We start from the raw sequence: 20,483 nt of genomic DNA, 5'->3' as shown, positions 1-20,483 counted from the left end.
CAACATCTTCTTTCAAATTGTGTTTTCACCAGTTGCAAAATATGTTAAAAAGCTTGATACTGAAACACAAGTCATATTTGTTTCGTTCAATAATAAACTGTATTGGCATTATACTATACGTATGTACAGTAAAGTGGAGATGTATAAAAAAGACCTAAGGCCGCAGTGCCATTGTGAATTTTGTTTTTGTAGCCTTAATGTTTCATGTTTAAGTTTCTATAAACAATTAAAAAGAATCCTGTATTACTGTAAAAATCCAGTGTAATTTCACAGTCAGTGGCAGTGTATTGAACCAAACCACAGTACACATACCACATTCATATAGCAGCTGTTGTATGCTTCTTTAACATGCCAATATAAAGTGGAAAATGATGTGCAAGAGTTAAATAGCTAATATAAGTTTAGTAAGTGAAATATCAACTTAAACTCTTTCATTCTCCAGTGTATCGGATTCCTCCCACTCAAACACAGCCAGCTTTTTGCAGTCACATTAGAGCAGCTCCATTTTTTGGGGGAATTCTCCTCGCAGCTGTTCTTTACAAGTCAGATCTTGAATGTTGGTAGACATTGGCGGCCGCTTGGTTTGGCCTTCAGTGAGAGCTCTGTGAAGGGACTGCTGTGTGAACGAAATAGAGAGATGTTGTTCATACAACACCACAGCCTTGTCCTGATGCCCTGATGTGATCTTCCTCTTAGTATTTCCCCCTCTCTTTCTTGTTTTCCCTCTATCTGGCTTTCTCCTTCCTTCTGCCTGACTTCCCTAACGGAGTCTTTTCCTGTGTGGTCCCAAGCAGCTTACTTTACTTTCATTTGACTTGAAGAGATAATGAGTTTGATTGCATCACCCGAGTCATTTGACAAAACATTTGATTAGAACTTTACTTTGATCCTTTATTTAATCCCAAAAGGAAGCAGTTGTCAGTAAAAAATAGTTATCTTCATAAGTGTTGCTGTTACTACTATGAAACTTTCTATTCAGTATTTGTTCGTCCTATTTTTAAGTGATACATCATCAATGGCTCAGAGGGTGCACGCAGTCCCAAAAGAGATCACGTCAGTGTGTTTGGTAAGAGGCCAACCAGTTTCCAGCCTGAGACATCGCGTTTAGACTGAGCAGGTGCACAGCCACAAGCCAGAAGATTGCAGCTAGTTTAACACTTTCACAGTCATTTTAATGGACTGCTGGTGGGAGGTCTGGTGGGGCAAAATGTCAATGAGAAGACAGAAAAAGCAAATGATTTGAGTTTAAACAAGCAAACATTAGAAACACATTGGCTCATGATAAACAAAGATGAAATGACAGCAGAGGTATGAATGTGTGTGGGTCATGTTTGATTCTTTGGAGGAAGAGAGGAAAACAAAGGGCCTTGGTCTCACTGGTGGTTGGAGAGATTTGGTGAGCGAGTGTGAAGGTGTACATGTGATGTGTGTGTGTGCCCCAGAGCTCTTTGTGCCTTTTTGATGGACTCAGCCTTTGTTGCCTCTCTGTGTCACATGCACTGACACAGAGAAACTAAAGCACACACAAGCAAATCTATGTACAATTTGAAGGTTTTGTTGGATTGTTGGACACACAATCCTTAAAACGCTTATCTTGTTGATTTTTCCAAAAATCTTATTTGATTTTCTCAACGTTGTGATTTCATTTTAGATGTTTTGAAGGTCATTTTTTATTTTTGTCCAGCACCTCACAACCTAAAATGTCCTCACAAGAATAGTGACCTGTCTATAGTCAATCCTCACAAGCACTGCTAAACCAGACCACACACACACTCACAAACGTGCAGGCAGCTACCATTGGCTCTGTGAAAAGGGTCCCCTCCTGTCCCCTTCCCTTCATGCCTGCAGCTGCTGGCCAGCCTGTCAGTTCCCAGGCATCAGGCCATCAGAGATGACGTGTCCTCACGCCACCAAGTGGTAATCACATGTCCTGCACCACTCAGCCACTCCATCCTCCAGCAGCTGAAGTTAAGAAGCTAGTGTTTATTGCTTTGGGTTAGAAAATCAACTATTCTGCTTATGCTGAGGGTGAGGGTATAATTAATCAGCAATATGAGGAAGTTAATCTGTACAACAGGTCACAAGTATATTGTAAATATTATGCAGGCAAGCCAGAATTCTAAGCCTGTTTGTTTGCCCACGGCAATTGAGATTAGTCTACTTTATCAAAAAGATCTGTGTATCTACTATCTTGTTGAATGGTGGAACATTATGGACTAAGCTTTAGCACCACAAACACGCACTGGCATCCTATTCAAGACCAAACATATATTTGTATTTATATATAATTTAAAAGATTGAGTGATTTCCTAAAATGGCTGGGAAGGTTGCATCAAAATTAATAATTTAAATCATTTAAATGCTGTTCAAGGACCCCTTTTGAGTCCAACCATTTTGTTGTTGACATTGAGGAAAATCTCTAGAATCTTCCTTTTGAGTCAAATGATACAAAACATTTTTTAAAGGCAAGAAAAAAACAGCCGCAGACTCAAGTGTCAGACATTCACCCGGCCTCCCAGTATTTAGCCAAGCTGTCTTTCTAACTAGTGTATGCCAGTGTGTATGTGTGTGTATGTGTGTGTATGTTTCTCTGGTGTGGGTTTGTTTGTGGCTAGCATGCCATGGTCTCTGTATGTCTCTGAATAGGGTTAGGACTGTGTGTGCATGCAGTGTCCTTCCAATGTGTGCATAGGTTGTGTGTTGTCTGTTTGAAAAGAGGAAAATCTGTTATTTCCATAGTTTCCCACATCCTTGCTATACCTGTGACCTCTTTTCTACTTCTATGTCAGGTGTAGCAACTTTTGCATGCATTGCGGGTATACATTTTATGTGTGCATGTAAACCCGCTTACTTAATTAAGCATTACATTTCTTCACCTGACAACAGGGAAGAAGTCCGGGGATAAAAAAGAGTCAGAGATGTGCTGTCGAGCAGGTGAAGCTCAGGCGAAAGGAGCAGGGGCTCGACAGTGGGGGGGCTGCTCAGTTCAGTGAGTAATTGTGGAGGGGGTCACACAGGTCTGGACCTCATTAAGAGAATTGTCTGGGAGCTTTCAGGCTCTGAGCTGTCATCATGTCACCTGCCTCCTTGTCATGGGAGGCAGTGTAAGGAAAACATGGGCTTATTAACGTGTCTTTCATTTTTCCAGGTCACACGGTTCAGCATTAGCAACACACGCTAACACAAAGCAGAAAACACTTTGAGATACAAGCCTGTGACTGACATGCATATATCTGACGTCTATGGACTTGAGGGGTATGAAAGGCAGGTACATCATCTCAGCGAATATCCATTTTGATCGTCTTTGAACGCCTTTTCTCTTCAACATCCCCCTCCTTCCTCTGTTCTTAATTTGTATTCACAAGGGTTTTTTTCTGCAGTCTGAGGATAGGATTTGGGGGATCTCTCTCCAGCAGCGCCTTAAAGAGGCTGAGGTATCAATCAAGTGCTGATGTTACACTGATGCAATGTTTCAGCCTATAGAGGGGGTTACTTCTGGACGCTGAGCAGCTTTATATCAACTAACCAGCAGCTCATTTAGATATCGGTTAACATTATCCTGTGGGCAAATGTGCCAAGACAGCTACATGATGTTTGAATCTGCATTAATTAGGATCTTTCTATCAGGGACTTACACGTTTGGAAATGTTACTAATGATCTGTTTGGTGCTTTACAAGTGATGTAATATTGAGCTGAGTCCATGGTAAACAAACTTTCAAAGTCGGTCTGATAAAGCGGAGCGGCTAGAATTCACATACACGTTTTTTTCCAGTGCATTTAAACCTGTTTATTCTCATGCTTTCAAAATGTAATTCAGAGCATTCAACAAAGACACAGAATAGAATAAAGCAGTTTCTCCATTTGGAAATATATTACATTCAAGGGTGCAATTATTTAGTATAAATAGACTAAACACTAAAGTGTCATAGAATATATTCTCTTTTCAAAAAAATTCTAGCTTCTAACCATTTCAAAGTAGGAAATATAGCATTTACAAGAAGCTGAAAAAGACACACAGACATTCATCGATCAGAAGGTGCACAGCACTGATCCTCAAACCCAGAGATAAAACCATCAACAGCTCGTACTCATTAGAAATATATATTCGAAATTAAGCTACAAATTGTACTGCGAGTGTGCAATCAGCCCAAGGACGGTGTGATGTTCACATCCAACAGCAGTACATATCACAGTACTTTTAAGGACGGGGTGATTATCCCACAATAAGGTGCAGGGTCGGTCAGAGTCAACTCTAAATTAAATAATATTTCAGCAGTCAGATTTCAGTTGCATTCTAAGAAATGTATTAGACGAAAACTATTTCTTTCAATAAAATAAAAATAAAAATAAAAACATTCAGTCCTGACATGACACGACTGAGTCAGAAATGACTCCACAACCCTGCTTAGAGGTGAAAAGGCGCTATTGGGCGGAGGCTGACTAGTTTTTCTTCTTGCTGTGTTTCGTCTCTGCGTTCTCTGATTCGCCTTTGGCTTTGGGCGATCCACTTTGTCCCTTGACAGGAGAGACCGGGGTGTGCTTCCCTGCTCCTTTCTCATTGGACTTTTTGGTTGAGGGTGTCCCGTTGACAGCGCCTTTATCCATGCACGTTTTCTCTACTTCATCGGTGAGAGCCGCATAAGAGGAGTGGCCGGAGAAGAGGGTCTTGTAGATGGTCGACTCGATGGCAGCGAATGGAGAAACAGAGGAGCCTGTCAGCATCATTCTTACCTAAAGGAGATAGAATGTCAAGTCAAAAAAAGATATGTACGTTAGCATCTCAAACATTGAAAGTATCTTCAATGACTTTTCTACTTTCTGATGATCCCTTTCCGGAGTCATTTGTCATTTTCATGGATAGCTAATGATATGCTGGTCTAGCTATCATATAAACACATTAAGTAACATCATTAGTAGGAACTTCTAATTACAGAAGGAGAGCACAACATCTGCATCATCAGGAACACAAAGTAATAAATAGGAGCTTTGGACGCTACTCCTTAAAAGTGATGAAATGGCTCGGCGCTAATTTGACAGATCAGAGACGTAGGGAGCTAACAGAATGAGAGTTGAAAGAAGACATGGTAGATTTATCTGTGTCTCAGTCAAGAGCACAAGTTTCCCAGAGAAGAGAAGAGAGGATGATGCAAGCTGATGAAAATGATGCAAAAGCCCCAGCCCTACGGGTAATACTGAGCTAATGTGAGTCACCGCAGCTGAAACTTCAAAAAGCTGAGGGAGAAAGGTCATATAAAAGACAAGATGCCACAGAATAGGAGTAAGCTACGGCACCAAACATTTGTTATTCCTGACTTTAAATCAAGTTAAAAACAAATAACAGCAATAAATGATTTTCTTTGTCAGGGGTCAGCAAGTGGCCCAGAATGCACCTTCCTGTTGTGTATATGAATCAGTACCACATAGGCTGTTTATCTTAAAGGTCAAAGTGTTGGTTATGGGCTACTCTAAATATTCCACACTGACCTTGTTGACTACGGTGAAGACGGTGTAGATGAGCATCAGGTGGTGCTTCTTCAGAGGCAGGTAGTGGGTCTGCTGCAGAGCAAACAGCACCGCCCCTATCAGGGTGATCTTAGTGGGGCTAAAACGGACATGCAATAACAGAAGGGTTATGAAATCATACTTTAAAACATACTAAGAAGTAGGGCTGCTCAATTAATCGTATTTTAAAATTTTTGTTTTGGTTTTTCAGTTGAATTATACTTAAAGTTCAGGGTGATCAACTGTTAAAAACATACTGTTCAAAAAAAATGTTCTCCAATAAATGGATGTTTTCAAAGTCAATGAATAATCGCATTTAATAATCGCAATTACAATTATTGACCCAAATAATCGAGATTATGATTTTTGCAATAATCGAGCAGCCCTACTAAGAAGAGATCACAGCTTATACATTTTAATTATTAAAAGCAAATGACGTATACCAGAGACACACATTATCACTATGAATGTACATGGCCTCCCCTTAACCATCAAATCATATTTTAATATGTAATTCCTCATGCTACCGACAGGGGTCCCCACAGACCCTCAGAGCAATACTCATATCTCATAGCTGTTTTGTTCTATAATTCAATTGTCATGACTTGTCAATCACTTAGTTCCTAGTAAAAACAATGTATAACATGTATTGGGCTCACTCAGATTTCCCCTGTATATTTTTAGGTTTTTAGGTAACATTAGTTACGTAACTAATAATGTTTTGAGAAGAAATAAGCCATCATTTTGTAATGGTGGTTGTTTATAACAGTAGTTTATTATTGGGTTCCCAAGAGACCCTAATCTGTAGCACTCAGTATGAGCAGCTAAATGATCAAAATGTTATATCTTGTTTTCTTAATCCACGCTAAAACAAAAAATATAAAAGAGTCATATAGGAGACTTACTAAGACATTTTGAGGAGCTCATTAGTCTCTGGTTTCCAAACGCCTCGAACAAGCTGCTCAAAATTACTTATCAGACCACCTCCAGCGCCTAGTGGGGGTAGAAAAGACACCTGGTTGATACACATTTTTATTTATTTGTATATAATACTAAAGATCCTACTGCATGCACCCTCAGCTACTGACCTTTAGCCCACCCGATGGCAATCATCACCAGCAGACTGTCGTTGTATTTGCTGTGTGCCTGGATGACCCCCCCCAGCACCTTCCACGTCCGGGTCACTTCCTTCATCCCCGTCAGCACCAGCCTGAGAGGCAGCAGGGAGGCACAGCAGTACACCAGGTCCACAGGGCAGTAAAACACCAGGTACCTGCAGAGACACATGGCTCACATTCAGAGTGGACACACACATCTCAGATAACTGCTGTGTGCAAACTATGAGTTCATTAAACATGTTGACAGCAACACCTGACCATTTCTGTCAAATACCTGAGTTCATAAGACTATTAAACGCCTGAACCTTTTAAAGACCATTCATAAACATTCATCTGACCATCCTTTCTGTTTCTTTGTCTCTTTACGTATTTTCTTCGTTTTTGTGTTACTCTCTTTGTCAAAGCGTCTTTGAGTTTATAGAAAAGCACTATATAAGTGTCATGTATTATTATTATTATTATTATTATTATTATCATCTGTTTGCATCTTGCTAATTATTTATCTAATATATCATATTCCATTTACTTGTATAGACTCTTCTTGCACTATTTCTATTGTATTTGTATTTACTTGCACATCTCAAAACCTTCTCTTGAACTATTGTATCTGTTTTATTTGTTCTATGTCCTATATATATTCATGTTGCACGGCTGGAGGAGCCTGTACGTTTTTCATTGCCATATCTACACTTTAGCTAATATGCAAATGACCATAAAGCCATGAAAGCCATGAATTGAATTCACCAGCAGAGGGTGCTGTGTAGTTTCTGAGGAGACTGTGATACTATGTGCCACCACTAGAGGGAACCAAAGGCTTTATATTAAGACATGGGAACTCTACAATAACCTCTCTGTTTCATCAAAGCCTTCCACATTACATGCTTCCTTTACAGGCAATTAAGGTGTTTCCTATTTCTTCACAAGTGAACCTTTTCTTCTAAGTTAAAAAGGGTCCTTTGAAAAATCGTTCTGCTCTGTTCTCTACCTCCTATACTGTTTTTCAGACTCAAGATATTTACCAGGTGATGGAAGCGAGCAGAACGCTGGTGCTGTTTGACAGAGGAGCAACAACGGGCTCGGCCAGCATGATGGCAGACAGCACTGCCCCCCCGAAACAGAAGAGCATGGAGCTGAACCAGCAGGCCAGGGGGCTGACTCTGGAGAGCTGGAGGACGCCTGCATGAGAACACAAGTATGTTTATCAGTACTGTGATGCAGAATTCATTCAGTCCCCCATATGTGTTATCATTTCCATCAATAAGGTATTAGCATTCCTCCTGGGTCTGAAGTTACTAACACACTGCAGTTACCGTTGTTGTTGAATGGTTTCTAAAATAAGCACCAAACAGTCTTCCCTGTAATTATGGGATTTAAATAATGACAGTAATGATGCCTGAGAGACTGGCTTTTTTAGGGTAGACTTAAAGTCCATTTCTGCAGCCCTCAGTACTGTTGTCGGGGTATTAGAGGTAGAAGTGGAGTTTCATACCTTTGGCCTTTAGATTCCAAGATTGACGGTGAAGATAAGCTGGTTTTAGGCTCTCGTTAGCCAGTGTCTCGTAGCACAGAACGCATACTGGCAAAGGCTCATCTTCAGTGCCTGAGTAGGTAAATCCCAGTTCCAAGTAGTTCCCATTGTATTTTCTCTTAATCTTCCCTTTCTTTGTTTTTTTCTGCGGAATCTGGCTTGTAGATGCCTCCGACTCACTTTCATTATCTTCATTATCTTCATTAACGTTAACCTCTTTTCTCTTCAGAGAACCTGATGCTAGCCACCGATCCATGTTTGTGGTGTTGCACGCGCACACGTAACCATGGGTAACCAGTGGTGAAATTAAGTGTTGTCCATAATTAACAATAACAAATATCTGCGTTTTAACACCACGTTTATATATGTACTTATTTTTACAGTTTGCATATGAGGTGGTCCTGAAAATCCTTGATAATAAATAGTGGATTTTAGAGCTTTTTTTTTTTTCACGGACCACAGTTTGGGAACCGCTGATATAGATCCCACATTATTGCATGTAGTAAAAAAACACAAAACAACGGTACAAAGGTAAACTGGCAAAAAAGATCCTAAGCACAAACTGCCACAAACACTCTACTCATAAACAGATTAAATGAACAACTATGCATTGTGCAACTGAGCTTTGTTCTCCCAATCCCTGAAACTGTATAAATATTAACTAGTTAGAGGGAACACATACAGAGATATTTGTCAAGCGCAGTTACAATATTTGCTTCTGGGCCTACAGTTCAAAGTGCACAGACTTGAAATTTACAGTTCCAACCATATCAGTTCTCTGCTGATATCTATCATCGGCTCAATGCTCCCTCTGTTACAACCATGATCAAAAGAACACTATCACTTATACAACTGGAAACTGATATAATGCTACTTCTGTAATCTTCACTATGAAGGGAAGGTTTGTTGTAACTATTATGTGTCACTCATAACAGGCTCTGAACAAATCACAACACCGAGAAATGTTCTATACTTGTATAACTTTATCTACTTTTCAGAGATGGACAAATAAGACTGACTTCTCTAACTCGAACAAATGAATGCCGCCAACATGCACTTAGATATACAATTAACCTTAGACAGATACTTCTCAGTCAACCCTGAACCACTTGTCCCCGGTCACTACGGCCACACACATGTCCATACAGATAATCTGAGGATTACATACAGATTATAGACTCCTGCAGAGATCTGTAAAGCAGGAGGATGTATAGCTCTATCTGCTTCCTCTGCAGACTCCCAGTGGATTCACTCTGCACACTTTCCCTTTTAACCTGGTTCTCACTCACTGAATACAGATTAATAGTGAAGCTGTTTAATGTACCACTCATTTAATTACAAAAAAGACAATTGAAACTACAGCTTCAAAGTTCCTAATGAGAGACATTTAACAATCATTTTGTACAGTCATGATGCTAAAATAGAATGGCAAACTAACTGTCATATACTAAATGTACCAATACAACAATGTAACATTACTTCGTTATAGGTAAGAGATGTGCTTTCAAAATTTAAGTTATTTAACCAAACTCAAAAGTACTAGTTATGCAGATACTAAATCGCACACAGACACAATCATTAACAAGGCTACATTTTAAAACATTTTGCCATACAACCCCATTCAAAGTATGCCAAATGAGCAATTGGCTGTAACTGTTTGCAGTGTGTCCTTTCTCTAAAAACCATCACTGGATGACTTTGATAATGAAAAGAAACGTTAAAATGGGACGAGTCTCATGAAAGTTCTTGAGAATCTTTTTTTCTTTTGAGTTCTATTAATCCTAATGATTTTTTGTTTAATCTGAGAGGGTAGGTCACACTGTATCAAAAAATGTGTTTTGTATCTCGGGTCAGATTTGACTGAGCACCATTTTCCTTTAAACTGCAGCAATCATGCACTAAGAGTTTTAAAGTACCTTTTACTACTGCGGCTCTAACTACTGATGTTACTTGGTGGGCCAAATTCAAGTGACTAACTTCTCATTTTAAGCACAACGGTTTGCATCTGTCCCTTTACCATCGCAGTGCCTTGACCTCATGTCTCTGCCTTCACACACCCCTTCAACTCTCCATGGGTGTGTGCCCCTCATAGTTTTTCCATTTACCAAAATGAACTAATGATGAGTCATATAAAGATCAATGTGGCTGCAGCTCAGAGTGGGTATTGCATGCAACCTCAGCATCAAACACAGTGTAGTATCACTGTTAACTGCTCTTGAATTGCGACTTCCACAATGACACAACCACACAGTGTTTCTCTTGTGTGTACATGAAATCTGATGTAACAAACGTTATCTATCACAGTAAGAAGAGGAGGAAGTTTGAAAAAAAAAAATACATGCACACGAATGTCAGAACGGGAAAGAGCGGTTATAAAATATGCAGAGTGTCTGGCCCCCTGACTGAATCTTTCCCTTCTGTGAGAGCCGCAGCCTACATAAATGCCAAGTATCAGTTCACAAGTGCAGCATAGTAAACAGGGTCGCTGTGCCATCACTATTTGTTCCTGAGCAAAACAAACTGCTGCAGCCCGAGTTAGCACCTCTCAATATATTGACAATGAAACTCGATATATCTTCTTATATCTTCTTATGGCCTTGGTGTGGTCTTTTCCTGTTATTAAAGGTGGCATTCCAGTAAAGAGATGTCATGTATTAGTGTGTTGTAGCTGTTGTATTAGTTGTCTCTAACCACTTAGTGTCGATTATTATCATAAATAAACTCATTGTGTAAATATGTTGTAAACGCACAAAGGTCAACTCTTCAGTAACGTCACTAAATTGATTTCCCCCACATCTCCAGCCACTGCTTGAGTTACGTTTTTCACTGACTTATAATACACTGCTTTGACATGCTGGGCTTCAAACACACCTCTACCAATCCCAGATCTGGTTTGCTACCAGATCTGGTACTACTTTGCATGGAAGGAGAGTCATTTAAAAGTCAAATTTGAAGGAATACAGGCCAAGAACAACACAGCTGCAACATGTCACACATTGTATTTTTAATTCCTGTTAACCTCTCAAGTGAGAACATTGAGAGCTGGCTGTCTCGTGTCAGTATACAGAAATGAAAACAAACCAAAGATAGTTCCCTTTTTGGAAATGTCTCTCTTCGGAGTTGTAAACAAACGCAATTGTTGTTATCTGAGATCAAGTAGTAGTTTTAAATGAGGGCAAAGGTATTTTATATGGGTATAGTTACTGTGCATGAATTCATTTGTCATGCATCTTTACAAACTGACACTGCTGTATACACGTCTTGTAAATGAGAAAAAGTGTAGTTGTTGTTTTTAAAGTCTGAACCACTACAGCGTTTCTCCTGCTGCCAGACAAACTGACACACATGATCTAAGCCTGTAAAAAGGGCATCCCTCCTCTATTCTGAAACCTGATAGCCAGATAAGAAACAAGTGGCTTATTTCTGGTTATTTTTGGCCTTGTAGAAGGGAACCACTGACTGACATGTGACCACAGCTCCTCTTCCACGTCCCTGTCCTCCTGATTTTTTACACAGGATTTCACAGCAATATTTAGAAATCCCAAAATAACTTTGTAGTGACAGTGAGAGTATCATAAAGATCTGGCAAGCTCTCACACTGCACTCCAAAGCCGGAAAGGAAGATCTAACACAGGATGTTGAGAAGAAAGAGAGGGCTGAGGGATTTATGCATTCCTAGCCTTCTTTGGGAAAAGGAGAACTTGAGTGGTCTGTGTTTGGACTTGCTTTATTGAATCTCTTTTTGAAATGATCCTGAGATTTAAAACGTTATTTTGCTATCCTGTCTGTTTCTACTGTCAGTGTTTCTCTCTCTCTCTCTCTCTCTCTCTCTCTCTCTCTCTCTCTCTCTCTCTCTCTCTCTTTCTCTTTCTCTTTCTCTTTCTCTCTCTCTCTCTCTCTCTCTCTCTCTTTCTCTCTCAGCTACAGAAAGATAGATGGGTGCAGAGGATGTAGGGTTAAAGGGTCACGAGAGCTCAGATGCTTTGCGGGGCAAGTTCCAAAATAGACTGTAAATTTACAGCGGACTACAATTGACTGAGTGTGGAAAATGGACTCCATGTGCAGTTAAAGTCCACCTGTTCCTGGAGACATTATTTCAGTGGCATAACATAGGGCTCACTATCTGCCTTTAGTCTAAGCTGATACAATCAACTGTGGCTGGGTAGCAGTTTGTGCTCTAAAGTAAGATTAGTTTATTAACTGCTACACCATTTAATATTCATAATTATGATGGGATTACAAAACTTTACAAAGATTGTTTTTTGTATCTGTTGTTTGTAGTGCTTGCTGAATACTATTTCACAATACAGAGAGGTGTTATTATTTACTTAGGACACCATTATGGTAACAACTGTCATTATACAAAGTAATAATGAATACAAAATAACTGCCATAGGCTAATATGAGTCATGTAGCTTGTAATAACTGCTAATATCATGAATGTATGTCCTTTTATATTACAAGAACATAAGAAAGGAAATGTTCGGATTTTAGGCACAAATGTAACATATAAAAAATGTTCATTTGAATGTAACACCCTCTAAGTGTAGGCCTATTGACATTTAGGTTACAAAGCAAACTCCCTACTGGCTGCGTGGCATGACGGTGGGCAGTTTAAAATACCAGGATATAGCAATAGGTCTATTATCGAGGTTTCACCAGTTCAAACTTTGGCAAAAGAGTGCAAACTAACTTGGAACAACTTGGTGAACACTTTTAAAGTTGTGACAGTTAAAACACACTTGAACTTTAGGTCATACTCTTACCTGGCTGCTCCCTCAGAGCCATGATTGACACGATATAGTGCGCCATGTCAAAGTAAGGAAACATGGACAAGTTGGCCAGTCCGTGGGACAGCTCGTCCAAATGCAGCACCTCCAACAAATCCATAATCCTGTCAACTGTAAAACTATTCAGTAATAGGATAGGAAGCTACTCTAGTTAATCCCAGCGAGAGAGTTGAAGTTGAAAAAGGGCACCGGTCCAACTCAGAGCATCAGGGCTTCTGTGTGCGGCCGAGTTGCTTGCGGATGGTTAGCTGAACGACGCTCGTCGCCGGGCAACAGACGTGTAACGCTCGCTGACGGTCATCATGGGTGTTACCCATGGGGTGTTACCGTCTGTGCAGTGCAGATACCTGTGGGAGTTCCTGCATCGACGAGGCTGTCATCGGCGCATAGCCGGAATTCCTGCTCCGTGTTCCACCAGTGATGGGGCGGGTGGAGCCAGAGCGGCTCTCTGATTGGAGGAGCGAGAGCAATGTGAGCCAATCACGTGTCACAATGTGGCTTTGTGAGGAGATGCTAACACAAAAACAGAACCGCGGTGAAGTTCGGTTAAGGTTGGATATATCCCTGATATTGGCTGTCAAGTCAACATGGTTTCTAGAGACAATCAAATACTTACCGTTTAATGTAAGAGAAAAACAATGATATTTCTTAGCTCCTCCGTGCCATCCTACCAATTTTAGCATTTTTCCTAAAATAATAATAAATAAATAAAATGTGTCCAATGGGTTTTTGATGTGCCATAAATTGATTTTATAAAAAAAGTTTTTTTAATAGCTTCCTTGTAAGTGACTCTAAAACCATACTAGATAGATAGTATTACTGCTCTTGACAAATATGACATAATCTAATTTGTTTGAATGTAGGACTTCTTCTATTAATATTTTAATGGAAATGTTGCAGTTTTTGATTGAAAAGTCTTGGTTATTTCATTGTGACAAAGTGATTTCAAATCTATGCAGCATTGAGTGACTACACCGGACGAGTAGGATGCATGTCATTGGATTTTAGTACTTTTTAGGACAATTCAGCATTGTTTTGTTGAAAGGTCCCATGCATGTATACCTTAAAACAAATGTGTGGGCAGTGTGGCTCATAAAACATATTTATTATAATATTTTTGTTAAGCAGAATTTTCATTAACATGGGCAAGTTAGAATACAGGTATTACAAGTTTTTTTGTAATTCAAATGGTATTGTAACATTAAGAAAGCATCTGTTTTGCCTGACATGAAAATATGAGGATGAGAGGAAATGCAGAAAAGATAGTCATAATTACTTAGTCTGTTTTCCCACATTGGGTCATATTTGTCCTTTGTTTGCCAGCACAGTAGAGGTGTCGACATATATACCAGTGTCCCCATGTTTTTGCAATAACATGTAAAAACAAGTTTGACAGAAATTGTGTCAGAGCCCAAAGTGTGGTTTTATAATACATTTACATTAAAATTGTACATTTTATTAAACCAAAAGTAGCAAAACATTGGCCGAAGTTGCAACGTTGGTTGTTGACATAATTTGATATAAAAAAAAAACAGCAAGTGGCTTTGTGCATTACAAGCAAATGTACAACTTAGTCAGCTAGTGTTCTGGCCAGCATGAGTATGACACCTGGTGGTGGCTCGATATTAGTTTTTTTCTTCTTTTTATGACAATTTTTTTTGCCATTGAATTACAATTCAATCATATCCAATAGTATTTTTTTTGTGCACAGTTTTTTCGCAGTAACTCCACCTCCTATTTAGACACTGAAACATTCATCCTTACATTTCTGGATAAAGCCTTTTTTCGCTAGTAAAAAAATCTGCACATATGTGCAGATTTTTTTACTACACTATACACTTTTGAAATATGAAAATAATAGTTGTGATCTAGGAGTCAAAATAGTGCAATGTGAAAAAGGGTATTTTAAAGTTATACTAAGACCTGTAATGTAAAGTGACAGCCACTAGATGGAAGCAGTCAAACATCAATTACATGCATCACTTGAAATAGTTATGTCTTCTCTCACATCTTTCTGTAACATATTCAGCAGCAACACTCTGATCATCTTTATATCATATTCATATTTCATGTTCTTTTATTAAAACATAATTTTCCGAAGGTGAACACATGCAAATGATTTTCGAAAAAGATATGGTTCATATTTAAAAACACATTTGTAATTACTGAGGTGGGGAACAGTGAACATAATGATATGACCTTTAACTACAAAAAGCCATTGTGCCACTTATTAAGACTCTAATGGAAACTTCCTATTATAAATGATGTAATTCGAAAGCCATGATTAACATGAACTGATAACATAGACATGGCACAATACCTAACATGGCCAGGTGATGATGTAACATATTTAACATCTCAGTGAAACTCCACCCAAGACCGCTCCTGTGTTTGTGTTGGTATCCGGCAGGGTGCTGAGATGTGTATCAGCTTGTTGAAACCCTCTGACTGTCGACATTGAAAGCTGTACATTATTACTAAGGCCTACATTTCAGATATCACCCATCTACTGTATATACTGTGACACCTCCCATAAATATATTATAGGGCTGTGTGTCTATCAGGGTCAAGGCTCAGTGCTTGTCAATGCTTTCAACACTCATACACACATACACACTCTCCACTCCCTCAGAGCACTTATCAGTATTCTCCCAGTGGTGCTGGATAAAACTATGTCCGCAGCGCCGACAGAACGGGGACAGCCTCTCATTCCTTGGATTTCTGGGGCCCACCTCAAAGACCCAGAGGCCAAAACTGAGGATTTCAGAACAACTGAAATCTTTATTCAATTAAGTCTGTGGCGGCCAAGCCTGTCACAAGTGTGTACCCTCTGGCTCAAACCCCACAGTGCTGTCTTCTCAGGGGAATTCGGGCTGGGTTAAAGCCAAATGAGGTTTGGTGCTTCTAACATGGAGAGTTTGCTGATCTTGGAACAAATCCTGTTCTCAGTTAAACAATGAAAGGTCAAAATTATTAAATGAAATGTCAAAGAAGTGCTGACTAATATATCTGGAAGAATGTTGGCATGTGTGTGCGGAAAATTTGATTTCTGTTCAATATTCTTCCACTTCAAAACGGTAAGAAGAAGTAGTCAAGAATAAATTTTTCATCCATCTGATGGATTTAGCCAACATTAGTTTTTCTTTTAGCTCTCTTTTGGTCTGCACCAACTAAACAGCAATATATTGCTACTTACTTACTAAATACTGTTCTAGATGTATTATTATATTTATATCACAAGCTAGTTGATAACGTTGTCTACCTGCCCTTTGGTGCTGGGCTAATGGTAGCTTCAGTGTATTTGTAATGCATTTGTAAACATTGATGCCTATGAGAGGGGAAATTGAACCTAATTGTCACAAAAGAGACCCCTTTCGCTTAGTCACCTGTTCCATTGGTGATATAAATATCGATTTGCAGCTTTAAATGACATGTGTTAGTATAGTATGCTTTTCTGCACTGAGGAATAAAGTGTTGTTTCCTCAAATACAGCCTCATTGTCGTCATTGCTTAACAGACGAGATTTTACCTGTCTGTTGGAGTGAATGGTTTAGCAATCATTAGCTTTTACATCTAAGTTTTTCTTTTGAAGAGAGAAGATGGTAGAAGCAGGACATAAGCCACACCTAAGATGACATAAAGACAGAATGAGTAATGATGAATGTGCCACACATCTGTTCTGACTCCACTTTTGTTCAGGTGCTGTGACGTTAATGCGAAATTCCCCTGAAAATGTTACCTATTAGTTACACACAAACAGTCAACTGACACAAGACAAATGACATTTCTTTTCAAACAGATAACAACTGTTCATAAAGCTCCCCGCTGTTCTGCATGTTTTCTACCAACAGAAATCATTCCTGGGGTTGGTGAGCAAGATGCAGTATACCAGCCCATCAATCAAACCAAACCGCTGAGCAGATCCATTATTGTGTGTACGTGTCTTTTTGCTCTGCAGTGAATATCTTTCCAAGTAAACTTGTGAGGACAGAATTTCTCCCAGCATCACTGGCAAAAAGTCAAGCTGAAGATCTGGGTCATATTTTCTCCATTATTTCAACAACGTATAAACAACCTCTATTCAAAAGATAGACGGAGCAAATGTGTCTTTAAGTTTTCTCATTAACTGGGTCCCATTTTCAACCCTAACCGAGCTCCCATCTGAAACTTGATTCTGAGATTGCTTCACAGCTGTGGTGGGTTTCTCCTCCGCGCATTCTTGGACTCTTGAGAATCACTCATTCAAGTGACTTTTAATTATAGCTTGAAACCCTAATCTTCCAAAACTGCCAGCTTATGTTTCTGCAAACAATTATTCTTCACAGTTGAACCCTGTTGTCGATGAAGGATGAGTTCAGCACAGTCCTTTAGTTCCCTGCTCAGGACAGATGAGCTTTTCTCCTAAAGACAGTCAATGTAATATTGATGTTGAACTCATTACCACTAAAATGACGGAAAGGAACTAAGGAACTTTTGTTACTTTATACTTCTACTGTATTGCTCTTCAGAGGGAAATGTTTAATCACTGGTTCCCAACCATTTGGCTCATGACTAGTTTTGGTTTGTAGTAATTTATTTATGTATTTATCTATGGGTTTTGAACTGTTCCACCAAAGAGAAATCTTCCCTCAGAACTTCTCAAACACTTTCATAAATATTCCTAAATATCAAGGGCCAAAAAAGACAAAATCATTTTTTATTAAAAGCAGAGATACAACACAGACATTTGATTTGTGACATTAGAATTTTTTGTCAAAAATGTGAGTAGTACTTTCACCAATGTTATGAATAAAACAAGAACATCATCAGACCTAACTCTGAAAGCCAGAGTGAGATAAACCATCATGCAAAGATTTATCTACATCAACATCTACTTTGGAGCGTGACTGAGGCCCTCTGATGCGTCACCTTGAAACACCCATCCCCAGCAACACTGCTTAAAACAGAAACTAACCCTAAATTGCCTTGGAATAACCAGTGACATTTTTGTGGTTGGCTAAATATGTCAAGCGATAGAGACATGGCACCAGTCATATAGGGTTACAGCTGTGGGTAAGGGGCGGTTATATTGGACGTGTTACCTGGTTGTGTTTGTTGCCACTGAACTTTCTCAACGCAAACACACATGCAATCCCTGTTGGGATCAACTTACCTAAGAGGAATAATGCTAATAGCAACAATGTTCTAAATATAAACACACAGACTCCCAGCGTGATGATGCTTTATTTGTTTCAGCAGTGTGACAGACTCTTGAGGTTCCTCTCACACCCGTGAGTCTCATGATCTAGCTGCCCCAGCAGACACAAAGGAGTTACACAAAGACTCACTTGTCTTATCCTTAACACCATGTTTATATGAAAACAGAGGTATTGTCTTTTATAATGATGAAAAGGGTCAAAAGGGGTTTAGGATCAGTTACTTCAAGTAATCACACCCCTTCTCCCTCTCTTCTGGGCACATCCAGCTGAATAAAACCACTGCAACTAGTTTAACCAGGCAGTCAATAGCAGGCAGCATTGATCTGGCTTGCATTAACATTGATTTCACATACTTAAAGTGAAAATGTAAATGAGGATACACCATTCCTGAGCTATAGCCACAAGCATATACTTATCATTTAATCCTTTTACTCACACTAATGAGACACAAGTATTGGATCTTTCGCTCTCTAAAATAACATTTTAAAAGCCTTTGAACCATGTTCAGCAATAACATTTTAGTTGAAGTGCAGACCACTAACACTATCTAAAATATGTCCTTTTATAAGTGTCTCTTTTAAAACCAAAAACTGGTTTTAAAGGTATATCTATGCATTTCTTATTCGCATTCCAGATTGTAATGTTATAATAACATATTGCTATTTCAATCTTTCAGTCATTTAATCTGAGGCGTTTCTTCGGCTGTGTTGACGTAGAAAAAAAGAGTCACTGTAGGCTGGTTGCATGAACAGAAGGGCTGACTTTGCATTATGTATATGTGTGTGAAAAAAACCTTCAGTGTTTATTGTGGACAGTCTGTGTAAAAGTACGTGTAAATAGCCCACCTAGCTTTGGGCTGGGACAAACAAAAGGCAGTCCTGAAGAAGAGAACCAGGATAAACCACAACTCATTTATCATCTCCAGCATAATCAATATAAGGCTGCAGTAGTAGACTGGATTTGGTTCTTTGCCTGACTGAGTATAAACATTAGACTCTTCACATAAAAATATCCATTAGGGATGAATACTCAGTATTTGGTTCGAGGTGCTGAGGTGAACCAAATCTGTTTGTGCTTCTGGTTAAAGCTGCATTATTCCAGAATTTTACATTTATTATGGCTTAGCCCAACAATGTGTTGTTTTACTCTATTTCAACACACTATTTTGGTTTTAAGGCTTTAGTAATTTTAGTTCTTTGTGGAAGGCAACCGTATTCAGTTTAAACCCTCTAAAGGCCCACTATACAGTATACACTATGTGCCCAGAACCAAAACATTAGAATACAAAGTTAGCGTCCAGCTTTTGAACTGGGAAGCATTTATAGCTAAATAACAACAGTATCACTTACTGTACAAATATTATCTACGATGTTCTGCTCTGTTGGACTTATTTTGGTTACCTGATATTTAGTTTTTCTTCTCATTTTTACTCAATTACTTTCCTCCAATAGGCACATGACATTTAGTTGGGTACAGTCTTTTTATTCATAATTTGTTCTAACTTTATCAGATGATGTCAAGTGACTTGCTTATATACTCTACATTAATGTAGCTTTACATCGAATGTGTGTAGTTGTTTCCTAATTATAGCTGTATCAATACATTTGAAGTTAAGCTGCAAATCCTCTCACTGACATGAAATGTAGCTAACAATGCTCTCAGATCACAAAGGCTCAGAGTTTACCGTTCCCTGAAATTGTGCCACATGGAAAAATGAAGTGTACAGCACATTAAATGTACATATAGAAGGGCAGTCAGTGAGTCACGTTTTTGTTTTCGGACTCAGGAAACTAGATGTATGTGGGACATTGGCTGCCTCTGGGCCTGGCTGGAAAAACCTCTCACCCTCGAGACCTTTCCACAGTGTTGTCAGCTGCCAACTACACACACGCACACACAGTAACAAACACACAAACCACTTAGAGACATAAATGCACTGAATTCTATCCACAGCATCCTTAAGTGTGTTTGCTGGTGTGTGTCATTCTGACCACACAACGACGCAGTGGCTGGCGTCACTGTGTGGTAAATTAGAAGTCATGTTATAAACAGATTATTTTAGTCTCTGATTATGTGCGCACCAAATGATGGCTTAGTTTAAACACCAGGGACTCTGCCCGAGTGTTCTCTCTTTGATTACACAGAGGACGTCTGGATGATCATTATTATGCTAAAGAATGTTGCACCATTTCCAGAATGGATAAAGGTATCACTAAATTGTCTGCTTTTTCTTTTGTATGCAATATAAACTTTTGTTGAAATGTCACAATGTTAAAATGTCTTGGTGTAAATTTGCTGATTACATGTACTCAAATGACGGTACTTTAAACTCAGTACTTGCACTTA

At 39.1% G+C, this 20,483-nt stretch overlaps 2 protein-coding genes across 2 annotated transcripts in view; one reads left to right on the top strand and one right to left on the bottom strand.

Moving 5' to 3' along the window:
* Positions 1 to 3,762: 3,762 nt before the first annotated feature.
* Positions 3,763 to 13,358, bottom strand: tmem38b (transmembrane protein 38B). The gene is made up of 6 exons (XM_079656701.1): positions 12,916 to 13,358; positions 7,641 to 7,797; positions 6,592 to 6,776; positions 6,409 to 6,496; positions 5,486 to 5,603; positions 3,763 to 4,732 (listed from the first exon to the last, which is right to left on the bottom strand). Exons 1-6 carry the CDS (start codon positions 13,037 to 13,039, stop codon positions 4,442 to 4,444), a joined length of 963 nt encoding a protein of 320 aa, XP_079512827.1. The 5' UTR covers positions 13,040 to 13,358; the 3' UTR covers positions 3,763 to 4,441.
* prag1 (PEAK1 related, kinase-activating pseudokinase 1) overlaps positions 7,677 to 20,483 on the top strand; it is a 62,536-nt gene continuing 49,729 nt past the window's right edge. The window contains exon 1 of the mRNA XM_079656700.1: positions 7,677 to 7,813. The gene's annotated coding sequence lies outside the window, so the exon portion shown is untranslated. The remainder of the gene's footprint in view (positions 7,814 to 20,483) is intronic.

This window comes from Notothenia rossii (genome assembly GCF_949606895.1).
Source record: "Notothenia rossii genome assembly, chromosome: 11".
In the NCBI taxonomy this organism is placed as follows: domain Eukaryota; kingdom Metazoa; phylum Chordata; class Actinopteri; order Perciformes; family Nototheniidae; genus Notothenia; species Notothenia rossii.
Note: the sequence above shows the minus strand (reverse complement) of the source record. Positions and strands in the feature narration are given on the sequence as shown.